Source organism: Parasteatoda tepidariorum, chromosome 7 (genome assembly GCF_982258835.1).
Source record: "Parasteatoda tepidariorum strain Cologne lab strain chromosome 7, Ptep-v5.0, whole genome shotgun sequence".
Classification (NCBI taxonomy): domain Eukaryota; kingdom Metazoa; phylum Arthropoda; class Arachnida; order Araneae; family Theridiidae; genus Parasteatoda; species Parasteatoda tepidariorum.
In genome coordinates this window covers 38,341,779-38,361,525 of record NC_141761.1, presented here as the reverse complement: position 1 = coordinate 38,361,525, position 19,747 = coordinate 38,341,779, and the positions used below count along the sequence as shown (strand labels likewise).

Sequence of the window (19,747 nt, the reverse complement as noted above, 5' to 3'; positions counted from 1 at the left end):
ATGGTTTATAAGTTTTAAAAAGATAAAGGCTGGGGCATATTATTTTATACCAATACCTTTTAAGTTGTGGAAAATTTAAAAATAAATTAGGATGCATTTCTCTTTGAAAATTGAAATATCTCCAAAATAATTTACTATCATAAAGTACTTTTTTGAAAAGTAATTAGAATTTCTTACTAAATTGAATATAAATAATCTAATTTTGAAAAAGCAAAGAAAAATTTTTTTTAAAACTTTTTAAAAATATTATTTTAGCATAGATAGTATAATTACCTATCTTTAGAAGCAGTTCATATATTTTAAGATTTTATAATGTTAATAAATACTATTTGATAACCAATTGTAAAAATATTTTCCGGAGGAAAAACTTTTTTTTTTACACCTTGGTATTACCTTTAATTTTGAAATTGGGTACTCTGTTGCTTAGAACTTCCTTTTACTTTTTATGCTTTACTTTGAAACATATTGCACATCTAGTGGGAAAGGCAAATTTGAAAAATGACAGCCATGCAATTAAAGTGTGAATTTTATTTCCTTTAAGCTAGCTGAATATTGATTACAGTATTAATTCAAAAATAACTGTGACACTAGTTAATAAAAAAGTTTTTATTCAATTTGAAAAGAAAACTTGTACAGTCAACTTGTACTGCGAGCTTTAATTTAACCCGATCCTGAGTTAAATGCGAGAATTTAGGAAAAATGAGTCATTTAATTTTGATAGCTCTATTTTACAGGTATAAATCAGATTTAACTCTAGAATGCCAAGGAAGTTATTTTGACTGCTTTTTAATTTCAATTAGAAAAACAATGACGTATATAATGACACAATTTATTACAATTTTCTGACTTTTTGCACAACATATAATTTTTTATTGTTAATATTTACTAATAACTTGTTATATAATGGTAAATAATATAAAAAATATTAAAAATTACATTTAAACAAATTTCTTTACACATTAGTTATTCTTTCACAATCCAGTTATTAGGACTGCTTTTGGGCAATATAGGTATATACTAAGTTTCAGTCTTTCTAGTGTTGTTAATAAGGAAGTTTTTATAATGTTATGAAAAATAACTTTGTTCAAGTTGTCTTGTCAAAAAAAAGTTTTTTTTGCGTGCAAATTTTCTTTTCTTAAGAAGCATAATCCCCTTTTTTCAGCTTGTTAAAAAAAAATGCTTGTATATAAGCTATAAAGATTTACAATGTGAAGTTTTTCATCTGTATTATCATGAATCAAGGAGTTATAGTACAGCAATGAATGAATTAGAAATAGTATCTTCAATAACTTGAGAATAAATTCTACATCCCATTGCTTTTGTTGCTCACTTATCTGCATGTATTTTCCTATACAAATGTCTTATGCTCTTTATTTTATCGCTACAAAATTTTAATAATGGGTAAATTAAAAGTAGAGGTTCTTTCTATGAAAAATAAAATCTTTTTTTTTTTTTTTTTTTTTAAAGAAAGAAGACGTGAATGAGGTTTTTATCAGAGGTTTTGTGCTTCACAAAAAGTTACTTTTGTCATTAATAATGTTAGCAAATTGTATTTAATGCCACGATTATCTTTGTATGCCAAACAGTTTTCTGAGACAAGGCATTAGCTTAAATAATAGAACTCAGACATTTTATTTTTATAAATAGAAAACAGGGAAAGTAATTAATTTTAAGTTTATTCTAGTGCATTTTTGTTTATTGTAATTTTTGTTATTGATAATTTCGGCTAACACCATTGTAGAAACACCTTGATTTAATGAACAAAATTTTCTTTCTGGTTGTTATTGTATTTTTAGGTAGTTTTTTCGTAGTACTTTGTTTAAAACAAATCATTAATCGAATTAAACTAGATTTCAATTGAAAATAAGTTATCTACTTAACAGGACTAGTGTTACCCAAATGAATCTTGAAAGTAGGTAGTTGCGTTGATACTTAATTTGTGCATATTCATCTATTTAGATTTTAAAACTGAAATATAAATTGCCAAACTAAACAAACTGAACTGTTATGCTGACTTGTAGATAAAGATAATTATATTTTGAAACATAATTGGAAAGTACATCTTAAACATGATATGTATCTATAGTGAAAAAAGAGTATTTGCAAAATTTATTGTTTCAACTACATGGCTGTCATTTTACGTAAAAGTTTTTTGTGAGGGCTGATTTAGCCTTTTGAAACTTCCAGTCTCTTTTAGCATTTTATGAAGAACATGTTTGATCATTTTATGATAAATCTATTATTTGCTATTCTTTTTGACTTAGTGTATTTTTGTCTGTCGAAATAACTAAAAAAAGTATTTTTAAGTACCAAAATGATATATAAATTCATGCAAATGATTTTAATAGCAATATTTTTAATTATGCTTAAACAAAAGTATTAGTTTTTTTTCTCTTTAAATTCTCTTTTTTTATTATGAATATATTCATCACTTATATTCACAAAATTTAATTTTAGAATTTTCATAAAATAAGTTATATATGCTTTAAAAGAATTTATTATCTTATCTTTTAATATTATCTTTTAAGAATTTTATTAAAATTACTTAATTATGAAATTTGAGAGACAAAATGAGTTACATGTATTACTTCTGAATTATAAAGTGAGTGTTTTTATTATAAAACTTTTTTTAAAAATTTAATTTATTTTTTTATTTTTATAATTTTTTTTTGTCATTCTGAATTTACTTCTAGTCTCTCATATTTCATTCAAGAAAATATTATGTTCTTTAGAAAATATAATAATCAAGAAAATTATTATATTATGTAAATATCCTTATATTTTATTCAAGAAAAAAAATGTTAAATCTATTGAAAATGAATTTAATTTATGTTACAATTCAAAATTTTAAATTGGTGAATATGATAAACATAATGAAAAAATAAAAGTCTGTTTAATGTTAATTGCATTAGGAAAACATTGCAACTTTTACTTTATAGTTATTAATCGGATGTACGATTTTTGTTTTATTTCCCTTTATTCATTAAAAAGAATTCTAGAAATCTCTCCATGTGGGATATTTTATATATTGCAAATAGTTTGCATCAAATTTTTTTCATTTTATAATTTCAATATTTTTTCATGTTATTTTGATGAAGGAGAACCACCTTCATTCTGAACTCGTTTTTCACAGAAGGCATAGCTAACTTTGATTAGCATATTGCAGTACATTGTACTGTTGATAGCCTGCCTGCTATCAGGTCCTCCTGAAAGATAATTCCATGACATTCCCACCAGATATAGAGAAGGACCTTCTTGTTAGCGTTCTTCTTGCAACTGAACCTGCTGATTCCCTGGGTGCTGACCAGCCTCCTTTATGACTTGTATTGCTGTAGTGCACCCATTTTTCATCACAGGTCACAATTCTTTGATCTCTGAGCCGAGCTAGGCAGGCTGCTTTTTTCTTCAGCTGTCAATTCATGAGGCATCCAGCGAATAAACTTAAACATTAGATTTTTATGTTTGAGTGCATTAACGCTTGTTTTTTGGGAAATGTCAAGCTCTAACACAATAGTTTGTGTTGAAACATTTTTGTCTTGATCAACGATTTGCTTTTACTGGTCACAATCAACCTCAAAGGAAGGTCAGAATATCGTTTATCTTCAATGGCAGAACTTCAAACTTTTTTTCTGCGGAAACCTAAACTTTCGCTCATTTTTTTGTGGCAATCAGATGCACAGAGTTTATTTTGTAACTCATAGTACATCTGTAATTTCCATTGTTAACACTTACAAAGTTATTGTGGGTTATGGAAAACTGCAATCTGTAGAATTGCCTTTTATAGATTACTACTGCATGTGCATATATATATAAAATAAAAATGTAAAGAAAACAAGGATATAAAAATAAAAAAGAAAGAAATTTTTTGTTAAAAAATAAAGAAAAAAAAATTCGAAATTTTTTCTTTCTTTAAATTAAAAAAAAAATTACAAATTTATAAAAGTTAGAAAATAAAACAATGAAAAGGTATAATCATGTCATCAGCTCTCAGAATTATAAACACAAAAATAGTATATTTTATCTATTTTTATATTTATGTATTATCTATTTTTACCTTTATGTATATATACATATTAATTTTTTATATTTATGTATATTTTATCTATCTAATAGTTTGTAAATATTACCTTAATATCACCAAAGCAAAATATATCTATACACTAATGATAGGAGCATCAAAGAAAAAAACGATTCAGAATTATAACATGACACAGCAAATATTTAAAGACCGAAATAAGAGCCTGTATAGCAAGAAGTGAAAACAAGCATCATATATTTCTCACATTTAGTAAAAATTTTTTTAAAATATTTCCTTAGCTAAGTTGTTAGATAACGAAGTTAAAGTGTAAATAGAGGGTAGTGTAATATATTTTTAAAGGTCATTCTTAATGCATCAATCTTAAATTCTCTTCCCTTCTTTATTGTCTTTCTATTGTGTCTTTATACATATGTATGTGTGTGTGTGTATAATTAATTAGTATTTAGAAATTTTTTAAAAAGTATAAAAAGCCATTTTACTCGAATAAACATGGTCAAAAGCTGCCAATGAAAATTAGAGCAGATATTAAAACAAATTAGATTATTAAAACGAAAGGATATAAATAATGAAAAATATATAGCTTTGTAATGCATCAGCAGCCAACAATACTACATCCCTTTAAATGAAAAAAGTGCCATGCTTCGTTATAGGATGTGGGATACAACAAAAGCTATAGGCCATGTTGCTCTTGGCTGGACCCTACACCACAATAACAAAGATTTTTTAATTATAAAACCGAATTTTTTTTAATCCATAGTCAGTGCAAAACCAAATTCTGTCCTTGTCCATATTCAGAAATAACAGCCATTCTTCCAAATTATTAGATTGAAGATGTTTTGCATCAATGAATCTAAGTGATGGTTGCGGCTTAGACATTTGGACAGTGTAAAGCTCAAAAAGTGAAACTTAAAATTTAAATTTGGCCAAAAGCTGACAAAATTGGTTGACAAAACTACTTGGTAAACTATTACAAAGAAAGTTTAGTTTTGAAATTTTCCATTTCCAATGTTTTGTTTTAATGTGTAATATACATACTAGGGCTGGGCAATGTCAGAATTTCGATATTGTGGTATATTGTGTGCTTCATATCACGATATTACGATATACCGCGGTAATTAAATTGTTATGTATATTATAAATGCTAAGACTTTTTTGCTATTAAAAATTAATTTGTTTAAAGAGCATCATTTAAAAAAAATGGGGTACTTATCCTATAGTATTAGCTCGCAGCATAATTATCCTACAGAATCAACTAATTATGAAGCATCATTATTTTAAAACAGAAAAATTTTATTAATATAAACATCAATTACTACTATAAACATCAGCACAATTATAAACATCAACACAGTTATAAACATCAACACAATTATAAACATCAACAATTATAAATATCAACACAATTATAAACGTCACAACACTATTTCTCAAAATTTTGCAACACAATTAAACATAATTGGAATTTTTACTTAGAAAGATCTGCATCTCAGCTTTGTCAGGCAATAAAGATGCACGATCTTTAGTAATAACATTGCCTGCTACACTGAATACACTTTCAGATGGTACACTTGTCCCTGGTATTGCAAGGAAGCGCCTCGCAATTAACTGCAATTTCGGAAAAGAGGCATAATGTCTTTTCCACCACATTAATGGGCATTCCGAAATGCTTATTTTCGAAATATTCAAATACTCATTCATCTCCCTCTCAGCTTTTGCTATTGGTGTGCAATCCCTAGCATTTAAGTCCTTTTCTTCATCTGAGTCAAAAAACTTAGCAAGTCCTATTCTTTCTGTTTGAGTACTGGATGAAGAAGGAACACTCATTTGTAGGTCATCTTGCATAGTATATGATTCAGCCATAAGTTCAATTGCTCTACTTTTAACTGCAGACACATTTTCTAGATATTTCACTTTGAATCTCGGATCACATAATGAACAAAGACCCAAAATCAATGCCATTGATGAATCTTTGTATTTAGCCTCCAGAGCCCCCAGAATTTCTTGTTTTATACTCCTACTAACTTCAGAGTCACTGTCATTAACTTGAAGATTTTTTTTAACTTTATTTAACATCGGCAGAACGCAGGAAGCTGTAATATAGTTGCTTCCACTTAAAGATTTCGTCATTTCTTCAAGCAAATTCGTGACACTTACAAAATCTTGAAGAACATTAATGTCAGATCCCTCAAGCATTAAGTGTTTTCTGGAGGGATAATCCAGCAAAACTTTGCAGAGAGGAAGCTGATTGGACAAAAATCGCCTGCAAAGTTTTGTTGTGCTCCACCAACGTGTTGGGCATGCACTCGGCAAGCTTTCAACATTCATACTCAATTGCTCTTGAGCTCTCTGTAAATCTCTTTTCATCTTCCATGAATGAGAAATCGTGTTCTGTAGCTTTTTCAAGCGAGAAATCGCTGTCTTCAAGGAAGACTGTTGTAAAGATTGGTTGACACCAATGTTTATATTGTGGGCAAAGCATGAAATCTGGTTTACCTTCAGATCTCTTATAGCTTTAACAATGTTAGTGCCATTATCAGATGTTATTGAGGGCAATGTTTTAACATCAATATTCCAATCTTTTAAAGTATTACTTAACATTTCAATTAAATTTTCTGATGTATGGTCCTCTATGAAATGTTTGCAGTTCAAACACGCACTTAGAAGTTGCCATTCATTAGAAATAAAATGAGCAGTCACTGCTAGAAAAGGAGTATTGGTTATCGATGCCCAACAGTCAGTAGTGATTGCGATATCACAACTCTGTATGGAAGATATTTCAGCCTTTATCTTTTCAACCGTATCATTATATAATTTCGGGATAGCTACAGTTGAAAAGTGTTTTCTTCCAGGCAGCTTATATTTTGGGTTCAAAACCCTCACCATTTCAATGAACTTCGGATTTTCCACTGTGGCAAAAGGCTGCATTGATGTTACAATAAATTTCGCCACAGCTTCAGTGCAATTTTTAGACGATTTACTGTCCAGCGGTTGAAAATCTAACATAGTTTTTTGCCGCTTTTTCACACTTTCACTTGGGTTCTGCTCAGCATCAACTGGAGCTGAAGGATCATCAACATCAATGGCAGGTATAGTACTTCTTGTCAATTGTTTGCTTGAAGTGTTCAATTCCCTAAATTTTAAAGGATGATGATGCTTTAGATGACTTGTCAGGTTACTTGTACCCCCACTTTTTGATCCAACAGTTTTTGAGCATAATTTACATACAACTATATTTTGGTTTAAAATCCGGCCTTTATCATCAGCTGGTAAACCGAAATAAATCCAGACAGCGCTTTTAGTGTTGGGCTTTGATACTACCTGGCAATATCCTGGACAATCAGTAAGAGCATCCATAACAGAAATATTCTATAAAAGAATAATAATGAAATCAATATAAATTTTTTTTGACAAAAGTTTTCAGTCTTACTTTACAACTCAACAATTAACATAATCCATAATGTGACAAAATCTTTGTTATTATTAATATTTTTTTAAATTTTTTATTTAGTTTATAAAACATAATTTTGGGAAAAATAAACAGAAATGAATAAAAAAAGTACATACAATCAGAAATCGTCCAACGTACTATTTTAAAATAAGACTACATATTTTTTATAAGAAATTTAATTCAAGAAAATTTATTCTTTGATTTTTTAAAATTCCACAAAACCGCAATAGAAACTAACAATCTTTCAAATTCCAAAAATTCAAGCATTTTCTAATGCAAGTGTTTTGTTAAAATTTAAATACAAAAATAATATAATTTTATTATAAAAAAAATTGCAGCCTTTACTAGAAATATTTCGCCTTTACTAATAAATATTTCGCCATTATTAAAATTGCAGCCTTTACTAATTATTATATATTAACTAGAAAATATCAACAAAAAAAATTTAGAAAAAATAAAAATCAAATCCCTAGAATCAAAACAATTGTTTTCAAATGTGCCACTTAAAATACTAAAATATTACCTGAATATATTTTTAAAATGAATTTGAAGAATTCGATAAATTTCCACTATTTTCTAAAATTCAACAAAGCCTTAATAATAATTTTTTTTAAAAATTTGCTAAAATTAAAGTAATTTTTTTATTTTAAGCCATTGTAAAAAAAAAGTTAAAATATATTATAAAAATATTGTATTAAATGACAGCATTTTCTAGAATTCTTCATAACATAGATGAAAATGAATAAAGGATTTCAAATCGTTAAAATCAAAGCAATTTTTTCAAAAGACGCTATTTAATATTTAAATTCTAAACTTTTGTCAGCAAGACATTTTTTCTTAAACGTAAAATTTTTTAAACTATAAATTGCCGCAAATCATTGCTAAATTTCAAGCGTTATTTTTAAATGTAGGCTATTTTAAATTTAAGTACAAAAATATTATAATTTTAATACCGTTTCAAATAAAACTGCGGCATTTTCTAAAATTCTTCAAAACATCGATAAAAATAAAAAAAATTTCAATCGCTAAAATCACGGCAGTTTTTTGCCATTTTAAATACTAAAATATTATTTAAATATATTTTTTTTAAATTTAAAACTGCGGAATTCTATAAATTCTCGCAAAACATCGATACATATGCATTTGATTTTCTAAAATTCAAAGAAACTCCAAGTGCAAAGTTTTTTAAAATTGCTAAAATTCAAGCATTATTTTTCAATAAAACTCCGGCATTTTCTTGAATTCTTTAAAATATCGATAAAAATGTAAGAAATTTAAATCGCTAAAATAGAAACGATTTTTTTTTTAAAATGCTATTTCAAATTTAACTACTTAACCATTTCTATCTGAAAAATTTTTTTCAATTCAAATTGTGAAAATTTTTAATTTCCACAAAGCATCAACAGAAATGCATTTTGGGGGAATATTTCCGCATCGTGATCTGTCGCGCCACTTCATTCGAAAAGGGGCGAAATAGATTTTAAGTTTTTCAAATTAAAAAATAAATAAATAATAATAAATGATAAAATAAAATAAACGAAGAGGTTTTGCCCGGGGGTTCAAATTCTTGTTACTTATTATTCAGCCACAGATCACAATACGGAAATCCCCATTTTTTCTAATCGAAAGTATTTTTTCTGTTCAGTAATAAATAAATAAATGAGATAATTTAAATTTAATACAAAACAAATAAAAAAACAATTTTTTAATTAAAATTGCTGAACTTTGAAACATTTCTCAAAACATCTATAGAAAAGAAATTGCATAATTAAATATTTATTTATGCATAAAATATTTATTGAAAATAATAGATACATACCTTGATTATTTTTATTTCCTCTGTATTATTCGTTTTTCACAGGAGATCCAAAAGCAACGTCGACAATCTCGGATATTTTTAAAATCCAGAAGCACGCTATTCTCAAAATGAAACCAAAATCAAATGAAACCAAAATCAGTAACTAAGTATACCGTGGAGGGTTGATATAACGTGCGGGTGTTTGAAATCCGATATCGCCAATACCACGGATATGACGCATGCGCTTTAAAGTCAAATGATACCACAATATATTGTAGGAGAAATTTCTAGCTGCCGAGAGGAGGTACCGTAAATATTAAGCCCAAGCCTTTGAGTTCTTCACCCCTAAATCAAGCACGTGCCATACCAATACCTCCTAGATACCATTCCATACCGCCACTTCCTCGCCGCCGGTCGGCCGAAGATATTGGCTAGCGGTGAGTACCGGGAGGTGCAGGCATACCGACGTTCAATAACTCGGTATTGCCGAAGAATATACTTCCGAATATCATTACCGCGGTATCAAAGAAATATCGGTAAATGCCGGTATTACGGTATATTGCCCAGGCCTAATACATACATATATATATATATATATATATATATATATATATATATATATATATATAGTGAAACCTCTTGCACGCTACCACTCTCTGTTCCACTTTAAAATGGTCGTTAGTGGAGGTTGGTCGTTCTTAGGAGTTACCTCCATTGAATTAAACATGTTATCAAACGTACATGATTCTTTGCAAACAATTTTTAATTTTAATCAGTGTCATTTTCTTGTGTGAAATTGCCACTTGTGTTGGAATCATGAAAACCGAATTGATAAATAAAATTTAGTGTTAGTACAAATGATCCCAACTAATGTAATTAAGTGTAAAGACAAATTTACCAATTATGAATGATAGAACGATTTTAAATAAATTAAAAATAATGTTTTTTGTGTAAGTCTGCCTGCATTTAATCTTATATAAAAAAAAATTAGTTCGCTTCCAAAAATGAGAAAAGCTTTGTTTGTTAGAGATGCTTAGTTTTTTTTCTAAAATAACTTTTTTAAGAGCATCACACAAATATTTTGAGTTCATTTAAATCTACTTATTTGTTTTGTTAATATATTTTGTTTTTTTATTTGATTTTTTCCCCATTTGATGGTCCTAAAGGTTTTCTTTAATAAAAAATCTATGGAAAAAATTTTGTGCTTCCCAAAAGTGATCGTAAATAGAGGAAGTCGCTACATAGATGTGGTCCTTCTTGAAGGTTTCACTGTATATATGTGTGCATACATATACAATTAATCCATAAAAAAAATTGACATACTTTTACATAATCTCATTAATAACAATGGATATCCAACAAATGTAATTAAGTTCTATACAAAATCAATGAGTTAATTGTGTTTTAAAACTAATAAATGAATATATTTTCATTAAATCCTTTGGTTACCTAAATAGATTGTTTTAACTTGTTTAAATCAGATGTGTGCAAATCATGGCTAAAAAAATTTTATATCTAACAAACAGCTTCCTCCAATATTCAATTAATGCTTTTCAATAAATGTTAATAATTTTTATAAAAATCACTGAATTCAGCTGTTGTACTAATAAAATTTTCGACTTTATAAATTATAAACTTTGAGTTATCCAGTATAATTTAACTTGCCCAAATCCTGTTTTCGGGCCAAGGTAACAGACAAATAACTTCAATAAGATTGTACTTTAAAAATATATCCCACTGTCCTCTATTTATGCTTTAATTTCATATTTTGTAATGTGGCTGCTTAGCTACGAAAATAAAATCATTTTTGCAAGATGTTTGTAAATACATGATGATGTCCACTCTCACTTCTCGTTGTGTTTCCTATTTGTGTTTTATTTTGTGTTTTTCTTAAATTTATTGATCTTTGCTTCATAATGTTTTATTTCAGAATCAGCTTCTCTCTTTCATTTTTATTATTATTTATTTTTATTCGTATGTTTTTTTTGTGCTTCTCACAATTTATTGTTATATTTTGCTTTGTTTTTTTTAAATTCAATATTTGAAAATACTATTTTTGCAGATATAGTTGTTTGAGCTGATGACAAGACTATATCTTTTCATCATTTTATTTTCTAACCTTTATTAATTTTTAAAATTTTTTATAAATTTTATAATTTTTTTCTATTTTTTTTTCCTTGTTTTTTTTTTAGTATTTTTGTCTTATATTATGCCTTCTATTTACTTGCAACTTGTGCGCAAATGATAAAACTTAATTGCAAATTCTTAATATTTCTTTGTAATTTTTTCTTTATTTTTCATTCTTTGTCTCTTTTTTTGTGTCTATATTTATTAATTTAAAATATATAAAATATAAATTTACTACTCCGCTTACCTTTTCCCTGTCTGTACTTTATGCTAGCTTCAATTTTATTTACCTTAACTGAAATTTTTTTACCCTATTGTTCAGTAATTGCTTATTTTTTTGAAATTTGAGATTTTCCCTTTTATTTTCTCCATTTAGCATTTAAAGAGATTTATGCTATTCCAAATTTAAACTGTAAATTTATAACATTTTAAAGATCTTACACTACACTACATTGCACTATTTCAAATAAAGATCTTCTGAGAAAGACTAAATTTTTGCCCATTCATTAAAATTTTTGAATAGAAGATGCAATAGAACTGGGCATACCCTATGTTTAAAACGAGTAGAGCTGCCAACATTGCACTTACTTGGACTTCCGATAGAAAAGATTAAAAAAGGAGGGCCAAAACTTACTTGGCAACGATACACACACCAAGATCTGTGTAAAGTAAAACCTAGAAAAAAGAGAGGCTTGAGGCCTTATTTACCAGCTGGTGCAAAGAGGATTGATTGATAGTGGTACAAGACCAACTTAATTTATTAATCGAAAAATTAGTGTAATGATTTAGGAAAGAATGGCAGGGGGTCCAAAATAATTTAAAGCTTTCAGTGATTGTTGTATTTTACACAATAATTGTATTTTACCAATAAAAAAGATTTAGAACAAAATTTCAAATTGATGTAGTGTGTATGTATTATTTGTTTTATAACTTATAAATTTTTCTAGCCTAATATTAACCTTCCTCTAAAATTTTACTTAAGGGAATAGCACATTACATTTCTTTACCCAGTTTTAGGGTACTAAAGGGTTAATTGTTACTTACACCTAGGTGGTGCACAATCTATGATACTTAAATGGTATTCCAACCAAATATTAATAATTAAAAAAAACTAAATAACTAGCATAAGAAATTATGAGACTGTTATTGAAATTAATTTTAATAAAAATTTAACTCATAATGAAATTATAACATCGAAATTCCCTAATATAGCTACGAAAAAATTTACTTCTGACCTGTACATTAAATTTTTTTCAGAATTTTTTTTTTTACCTTAACATGCAAGTTTTTATTAAAAGTTAAAGATGTGAGTAGCTTATAACATTTAAAAATAAATGTGCAATTAATTTTATCTGCAAGGAAGTTTAAAAACTGTTATAAATTTAATTTTTGTCTGAAAGAGACCAAGTGTACAAAAATCAAAAGGCTTTTTTAATTCAAAAGTAATATTCTTTGGTCATTTTTAATTTTAATACAAATTGATATTGTTCTTAATTACATTAAGAAATAATTCCAATTATTATTTAAAAAAAATTCATTGTGGTCACCAAAAGCAATTTTTTTATGAGCTCTCCTTTATAAAATTTAGCACCACTGAACTACAGTATCAGTCTTTGAATTTATAGTTGTTTTTACATTTTTATGCAATTACACAATTATGCAATTACTCATTTTTATGCAATTATAAAATTTTTGTCTATCTAATTTCTTCCACAGATGTCCATGGGCTCATATCGAAGTGCCAGTCCTGCAGATCATTCGTGTAGTGCTCCAACATCTCCTGCTTCTCATAGTCTTTCACCTTCTAGTTCACCTGGTCTTGGGTCTAATACAACATTGAGTAATAATTCCTATCCAGATTCTAACTATTATGTCCAGCAACACCAGCAAACAAACGCATTGCAGCATCAACTTGAACAATTCAAGATGGTGGGTGACCTACAACTGTGTGAATGCATCTTCATGGTAACTTCTCTCTACCTCTAAACTATTTGCTTTGCAGTGACTGGAATCAAACAGCTATTTATACTTTCAGTGGAGACAATTAATTGAACAAAAAAAAAGGATCTAGTTTTTATGTTTAAGGCATATTTATTATAATTTTTTTAGTTATTTAATTATTAGTTAACTTATATATTTATTACGTTATTTTTGTGCATTTCTTATTATTTTTATACTAACAGTTCTGTATTCTGGCTGACTCTAAAGGTGAAAAGGAATATTTTTTATTAAAATATCTTAGAAAATGATAAACTGATAAAAATATTCTGTTGTATGGTTTTATTATTTTAAAAGCACTGTTCTACCCCATTTTTTTAAAGCTTAGATGAATTTTATGGTTTCTTAGTTAAATATTAGAATGAATTTATTTATTTAAAAAAAAAAAATAGCGTTATTGAAATGAGTTCAAAATTTTATGAGATATTAGTGTTAGAAATTTTTATTTTCTTAAGGTAGTCTCTATTCTAAATAAAAAGACAACTGAGTGCTTTTTTTAAATATGTTATGCAAATATCTTCACATTTTTGGGATGGCCATTAAATTAATTAACGACCTATGTTAACTTTTATGATACATTCTCGCCCGAAAAAAAACCATAAATATCTCCCAAAAAGACAGAAAAATATGTTATAAATTGTATTAATTTTTAATTTATTAATCTTCAAAAATATATTTCTTTCATAATTTTATGTATCAACAAATCTATTGAAAAATTCATGTTTAAATAAGATGGTAAAGCTTAGTGAATTTTGGAGAAGACTGATGTCTAGCTTATTTAATAAAAGAAATAATTCTTAAAAAATTTTTTTTGTAGTAATCAAATTGCTGATCAATCTAGTAATTTTCAAAATAAGAATAAAAGTATACAAAAGTATTTCTTGTAATATGTGACGTGTTGAAAATAATACCGGCTGTTTAAGAAGTAAGACTAGAAAAGAAAAGAAAGTTTTAAGAACTTTGACAACCAAAAATTTGTCAATTTATCAAATGTCAGGAGAATAAAAAGTTCTGGCTTTGAAATAAACTTTATATAGATGAATTACTGAGTATTTGCGTAAAAATGTAACCTTAAAATATCAGTGCATAAAGAAGGTTTTTTTTTTCCCTGCTTAAAAGTATGCTTTTGTGAGATTATTGTATTTCTTTCAAAGTTTGTTCAAAAACAATTTAATTTAGTACTGACTACATAGTTCTATAATAAAGTAAAGGAATTTTTTAGCTCCCACCAAAGTGGTAGGGACTCTGCGACTGTGTGAGCTTCTTTTGAAAACAGTATAGCTGTCTAAAATTATTTTAATTAACAAATCAATGTTTCTTTCAAGTGTTAATGGTTAATTGGAATGATGATGAATAATTTAAGAAAAATTAAAAATGTGAACATGAGTTGTATCCAAAAAAGTTTTAAACTTTTTCTATGATAAAAAAATCCTGATATGAAATAATCATGCAAATGGTTTAACAAAGAATTAATAACTTTTTAGGACATGATATTACTACATATGATATCAAAATCTCCTTTGTTTTGCAATTTTTCTAAAGTTACTATTTTTGTTCATTTTATTCTTTATAAAATTAAATTAATATAATAATTCCATTTGAATTGTTCGTGAACATAATGAAAATTAAAATAGAATTTTTAAATTAAAATATGAAACCTAGTTAATTTCTTCAGATTTAAGATTTAAACCTTACTAATTTTATGTAGTATGCCATAAAAATTTATATCAACTGATTAGTTATTTTAGAAACATCTACGAAGTTGGTTGTATTAAATCAATAGTTTTATTTTTGTTATATTTTTTTAAAAAAAATTTTAGGTGCAATTCATTATTTTGTTTATTTTTATTTAGAATTTGAATGAAGTATTAGTTCCCTTAATCATTTGATTTTATATTTAATTTTGTCAAGGCTTATTTAGTTGTTCAATATTAAACTTAATCTGTTCTTCCAGGAATATTCTGTTATAATTGAGGAGAAATTTTTAATGTAAAATATTACTTCATAAAAGCCACTGATAATAAATTACTAGCTGTTTGTTGATTCTTCTTGTCACTGTTGATTCTAAACTCTTTCCTTGGTTTTTGAATGTCCCAGCATTGTTTTTGAATGTTTGTTTTTACTAATCTTTGAATGCATGTTTGTTTTTATTGACTAAAATTATTCTTTTCCCTATTTAAACCCACTTGTTTTTCTGATTCTTATTTTATTTTCTACTAATATTTCTTTTGTCTAGCTAACTTTTGACTTTAATCTTAATACTATTTACTTTAAATAGATGTTCTTTTTGTTTATGATTCATGAATGCATATTTTTATTATATGTTTATTATTTTAATTATTTTGTTTTATAGTTTCATTATTAAAATAATATAATGTAACTTAAACAAATGTCAGTGTTTTAGTAATGTTCTGTTGCAGTTTTAAAGATAAATACTTGTAGCTTTAATTTTTTTACAGGTGGGGGAGAAATGAATTTTAATTATACAATTTTATCTCAAAATTTTGTGTTTAAAAATCGCAATTTGTATTCTTTGCATTTACAAGTTTTATCATTTAGCAAATTATTTAGGTATTTTTCTTTTGAAATTAACCCTTAGCAACTAAGTTTACTTTTCCTCACTGTAATATGTTTGGTGTTTCATCAATTAAAAGTTTAACACAAAATGTTTTGTTCCGGTCTTACATTTCGAACTAATTCCTACTTAACAAAGCATGGTTAGCCATATCTTGGTTAAAAAGGAAACTTTGCCTCAACTGTTTAAAATATTTATATCGACTCTCTATTAACTCCATGTACATTTCAATTACATGAGACTTATACAATCCCACTGATCAAAATAATGTTTCTAATTAATCTAATTTTTAATTAAGGTATGCATTGTGCTATGTAGACTAAAGTAAGTGAAAAACACTGTATAAAGTACAGAAATGGACATACTATAGTTTTGGTTCTCTAAGCAAGAACCTTCTTTAATATTTTAAAACCAAATCAATTTGGTATTTAGACACTGAGTAAGAGTCTTATTTCGAGAACCAAAACTGTAGTATGTCCATTTCTGTGCTTTATTGACATTTTTCGTTTTAATCTAAATATGGTTATTATAAAATCTTTATTGAGCCAACATGCTCTATTTATACGGCTCGATTATACTCTCTTCATATTGGATCAGTTTTACACAGAATGTATCACTACCAGACTAACTTCCAGGACACATCATGAGGATTTAGAATTGCATAGGAAGTCATTACAGGAAATGTTATTCTATTCCACTAGTGAGGCTTCCATGTTATCAATTGTTTCAATATTTGAACAGGTATTTTTATTTATCAAACTTATCTTAATTTTATGTTTCCTAATAATCATTGTCGAAAATTGCATTCAAATGGACACCAAAACAGCTGTTTTGTAATTTAATGATTTTGTGAACTTTGCAAATTAATTGCCAAATCATTAAATTGCAATTAAAAATCTAATACCGATCCAATTCAAACACAACTTTTGACAACAATTATTATAAAACATAAAGTTTAGATAAATAAAAATACCCATTCAAAGGCACGTGTAGAAACAATTCATAATAGCAAAGCACCCCTAGCGGTGTATGATGGCATTTCCAGTCATAGAGTTCAATGCTTTATGACAGTCTCTACCTTCCCTGGAAATTAGACGATCTGGCAGTGATACAACACCCTGTTGCTAACTCTGCAATTTCAGAGTTTGTCATGTATGTAATTCAAAATTCTTCGATCATTTGTTAGGTAAAGGAAAACAGGTTCTGTTGCCTTACATGATTTTCACAAGAATTCACATTTTTTGCATGTTATTTTGAGTTTTAATTATTTGTTTTTAGCATGTCTAAAAGAATTTTTCTATCTTTTACAATTTCTATATTGATATTTTTTTAGTAAATGTCATTCTTGCTGTTTTTGCATGCTTGTTATTTTAAGTTTTTCTTGTCAGGACATGGCATTTATTGTTTTTAATTTATTGCTCTAAATAATGAATATGTACATTTGTTTATCTATTGAATTTTCTTAATATCATTTCAATTGGGAATTAATATCTTGCTATTTGTAGGAACAGTTAGAAATTAAGTTCATAGAAAAATTGATGTTAGAAATGATTTTTTGTTTTGAAGATATGTTTAAATTGTGATAAAAAGATTTTTTAACATGTTGAACTAAACATAAATAGTTGTAATGAAATTAAGTAGATACAGTAGAACTCCAGTTATCCGAACTCCAACTATCCGAATCGCCGATTATCCGAATCGCTTTCAGAATTCCTATGGAAATATGAAAATATAGTGAAAAGATGAGTTTCTCTTTTTTTTTCTTTTTTTATATGAATAAAATAAAATTTTAGTAAAGCCAAGGAAAGATTTATGCAGAGAAAGTTTACAGGATAGGACAAAGATTTGTGGATAAGGTAAGATCTTAGCTGAAAAGCTGGGTTATTTATCTTTCAAAGCAAGTAACGGCTGGCTAAGGAATTTTAAGTCTAGGCACGGTATTTGTGAACTAGATTTAAGTGGTGAAAAGTTATCTGCAGACTCCAAAGCTTCTGACGAGTTTATTGAAAAGTTTAAAGCTATAGCAGCCTCTTACGATTCCGACTTCTTATACAACGCCGATGAGACTGGTCTATGGAAAGATTTACCCAAAAACACTTTAGCCTCTAAAAGAGAGTGCAGTGCCAAAGCCTCCTAGTGCTCCAGGACATAAAGCTAGTAAAGACGTCGTTACTGTGCTTAACTGCCCGAACTCAACTGGGAGCCATGAAATACCCCTTCTGTTAATAGGGAAGTCAAAACGCCCTAGAGCATTTGAAAATGTCAAAAACTTCCTCTATTTTATGAAAACCAATACAAAGCTTGAATGACTGCAGCACTGTTTACAGAGTGGTAGGACGAAATTTTCATTCCTGAAGTGAAAAAACGCCAAAAATCAGTTGGAAGTCCTGTGCTTTTAAATGTTGATAATGCACCAATTCATCCCACAGAAGAATTGTTGAAATCCTTAAGAATCCTTGAAATCCTTAAAAACATTTTTTCCCCTCATTTCCACTATACATACAGTAATTATTTAAAGTAAGCATTTTTTTTAAAAAAAATCTAATTATCCGAATTTTTGTTAGTTGAATTAAATACTGTTGATACATGTCAAAATAAGTGTTTTTTTTTTAAACCAATACTTAAAGCATATTCACCCATAATTAGTTATGAAATGTAAAAATAATCTGTTATAACTAACATAACATCATTTTGCTGACAGCAGTATTTAACATGCAAGAATTCATACTAATTGTTAACTTAAACTTCTAGATCAGCTGTTTCCAATTTACATGAGGCTGGGGGCCACAATTAAAAACACAAATCAAATCAAATGGTGGGCCGCAACTTTATCTAAATTTTATGTAGGACTCTTTTTATGCTTGAAGGAACATTAAATATTACTGTCAGATTTTTACAAAGTTGTATAAAACAAAAATATTGAATTACAAATTAAAATAAGAAGTAGATTTTTAAAATATTTAATTGTTATTAATATTTTTAAAAATATTAAATAAATAATAAAAATTCGCGCTACAATAACTTTTATGTGCACCTATGTATTAAACATTTAATGTGCAACAGATATCTAACTGTTAAGATATAAAACTTTAAAAAGGTTGGTATTAAAACTTACCTAGTAGCACACAAAATGTTCAATGAGAAAATGGAGGTTTGTCTGCTGCAACCACCAGAGAATAGATATTTATATTTAAAATTTACAAATGTGTGTGTAAATGTTTTCGTCCAAAATGAGTGGTTTCAAAAAGTTAAATTGAAGAATTTCTTCGAGAAAATTTCTGATACGCACATGCTAAATTATATTCACAAAATTCAAAAAAATGAAATAAAAAAGAGCAACAACCATATTTTTGTATTTGAATAAATATTTTCTTGGAGGCAAAACCTGTGAAAAAAATTTTTTTGCGCTTTTGATTTATTAAATTTTACAGAAAAGAAAAAATTAGGTTTTTATTAATGAGAAAAGTATTTTAGAGCCACATAAGATTTATTAAAAAAATTGTCTGCAAAAAAATAACAACTAATATATTTTATTTTGCGGGCCACAAAAAAAGACTGCGCGGGCTGGATACTGCCCCCGGGCCGCCAGTTGGAAGTTCTAGATTGTATTTTAAAGTATTCAACACAAGCATAAAAATTAGCAAAGCAGAATAATTCAAGACATTTCAAAATATCAACCATTATTCTCTTTTTGTGACATTTTGCCAGTTTTAAAAGTTTTTTCATAATGTTTAATTAATATTCCATTTTGTTTACATTGTT

General features: G+C 27.4%; 1 protein-coding gene across 22 annotated transcripts in view; it reads left to right on the top strand.

The window, feature by feature from the left end:
• Positions 1-19,747, top strand: part of LOC107448198 (uncharacterized) — a 65,366-nt gene that overhangs the window by 33,983 nt on the left and 11,636 nt on the right. For 12 of the 22 annotated variants that reach the window (XM_071183574.2, XM_043051624.3, XM_071183575.2 and 9 more), the window contains one exon: positions 13,129-13,341. In XM_071183574.2, coding sequence (XP_071039675.1) covers positions 13,129-13,341 — 213 coding nt within the window. Of the gene's footprint in view, positions 1-13,128; positions 13,378-19,747 lie in introns of all 22 variants that reach the window. The other 10 variants (XM_087167689.1, XM_087167688.1, XM_087167693.1 and 7 more) reach the window with 1 other exon arrangement.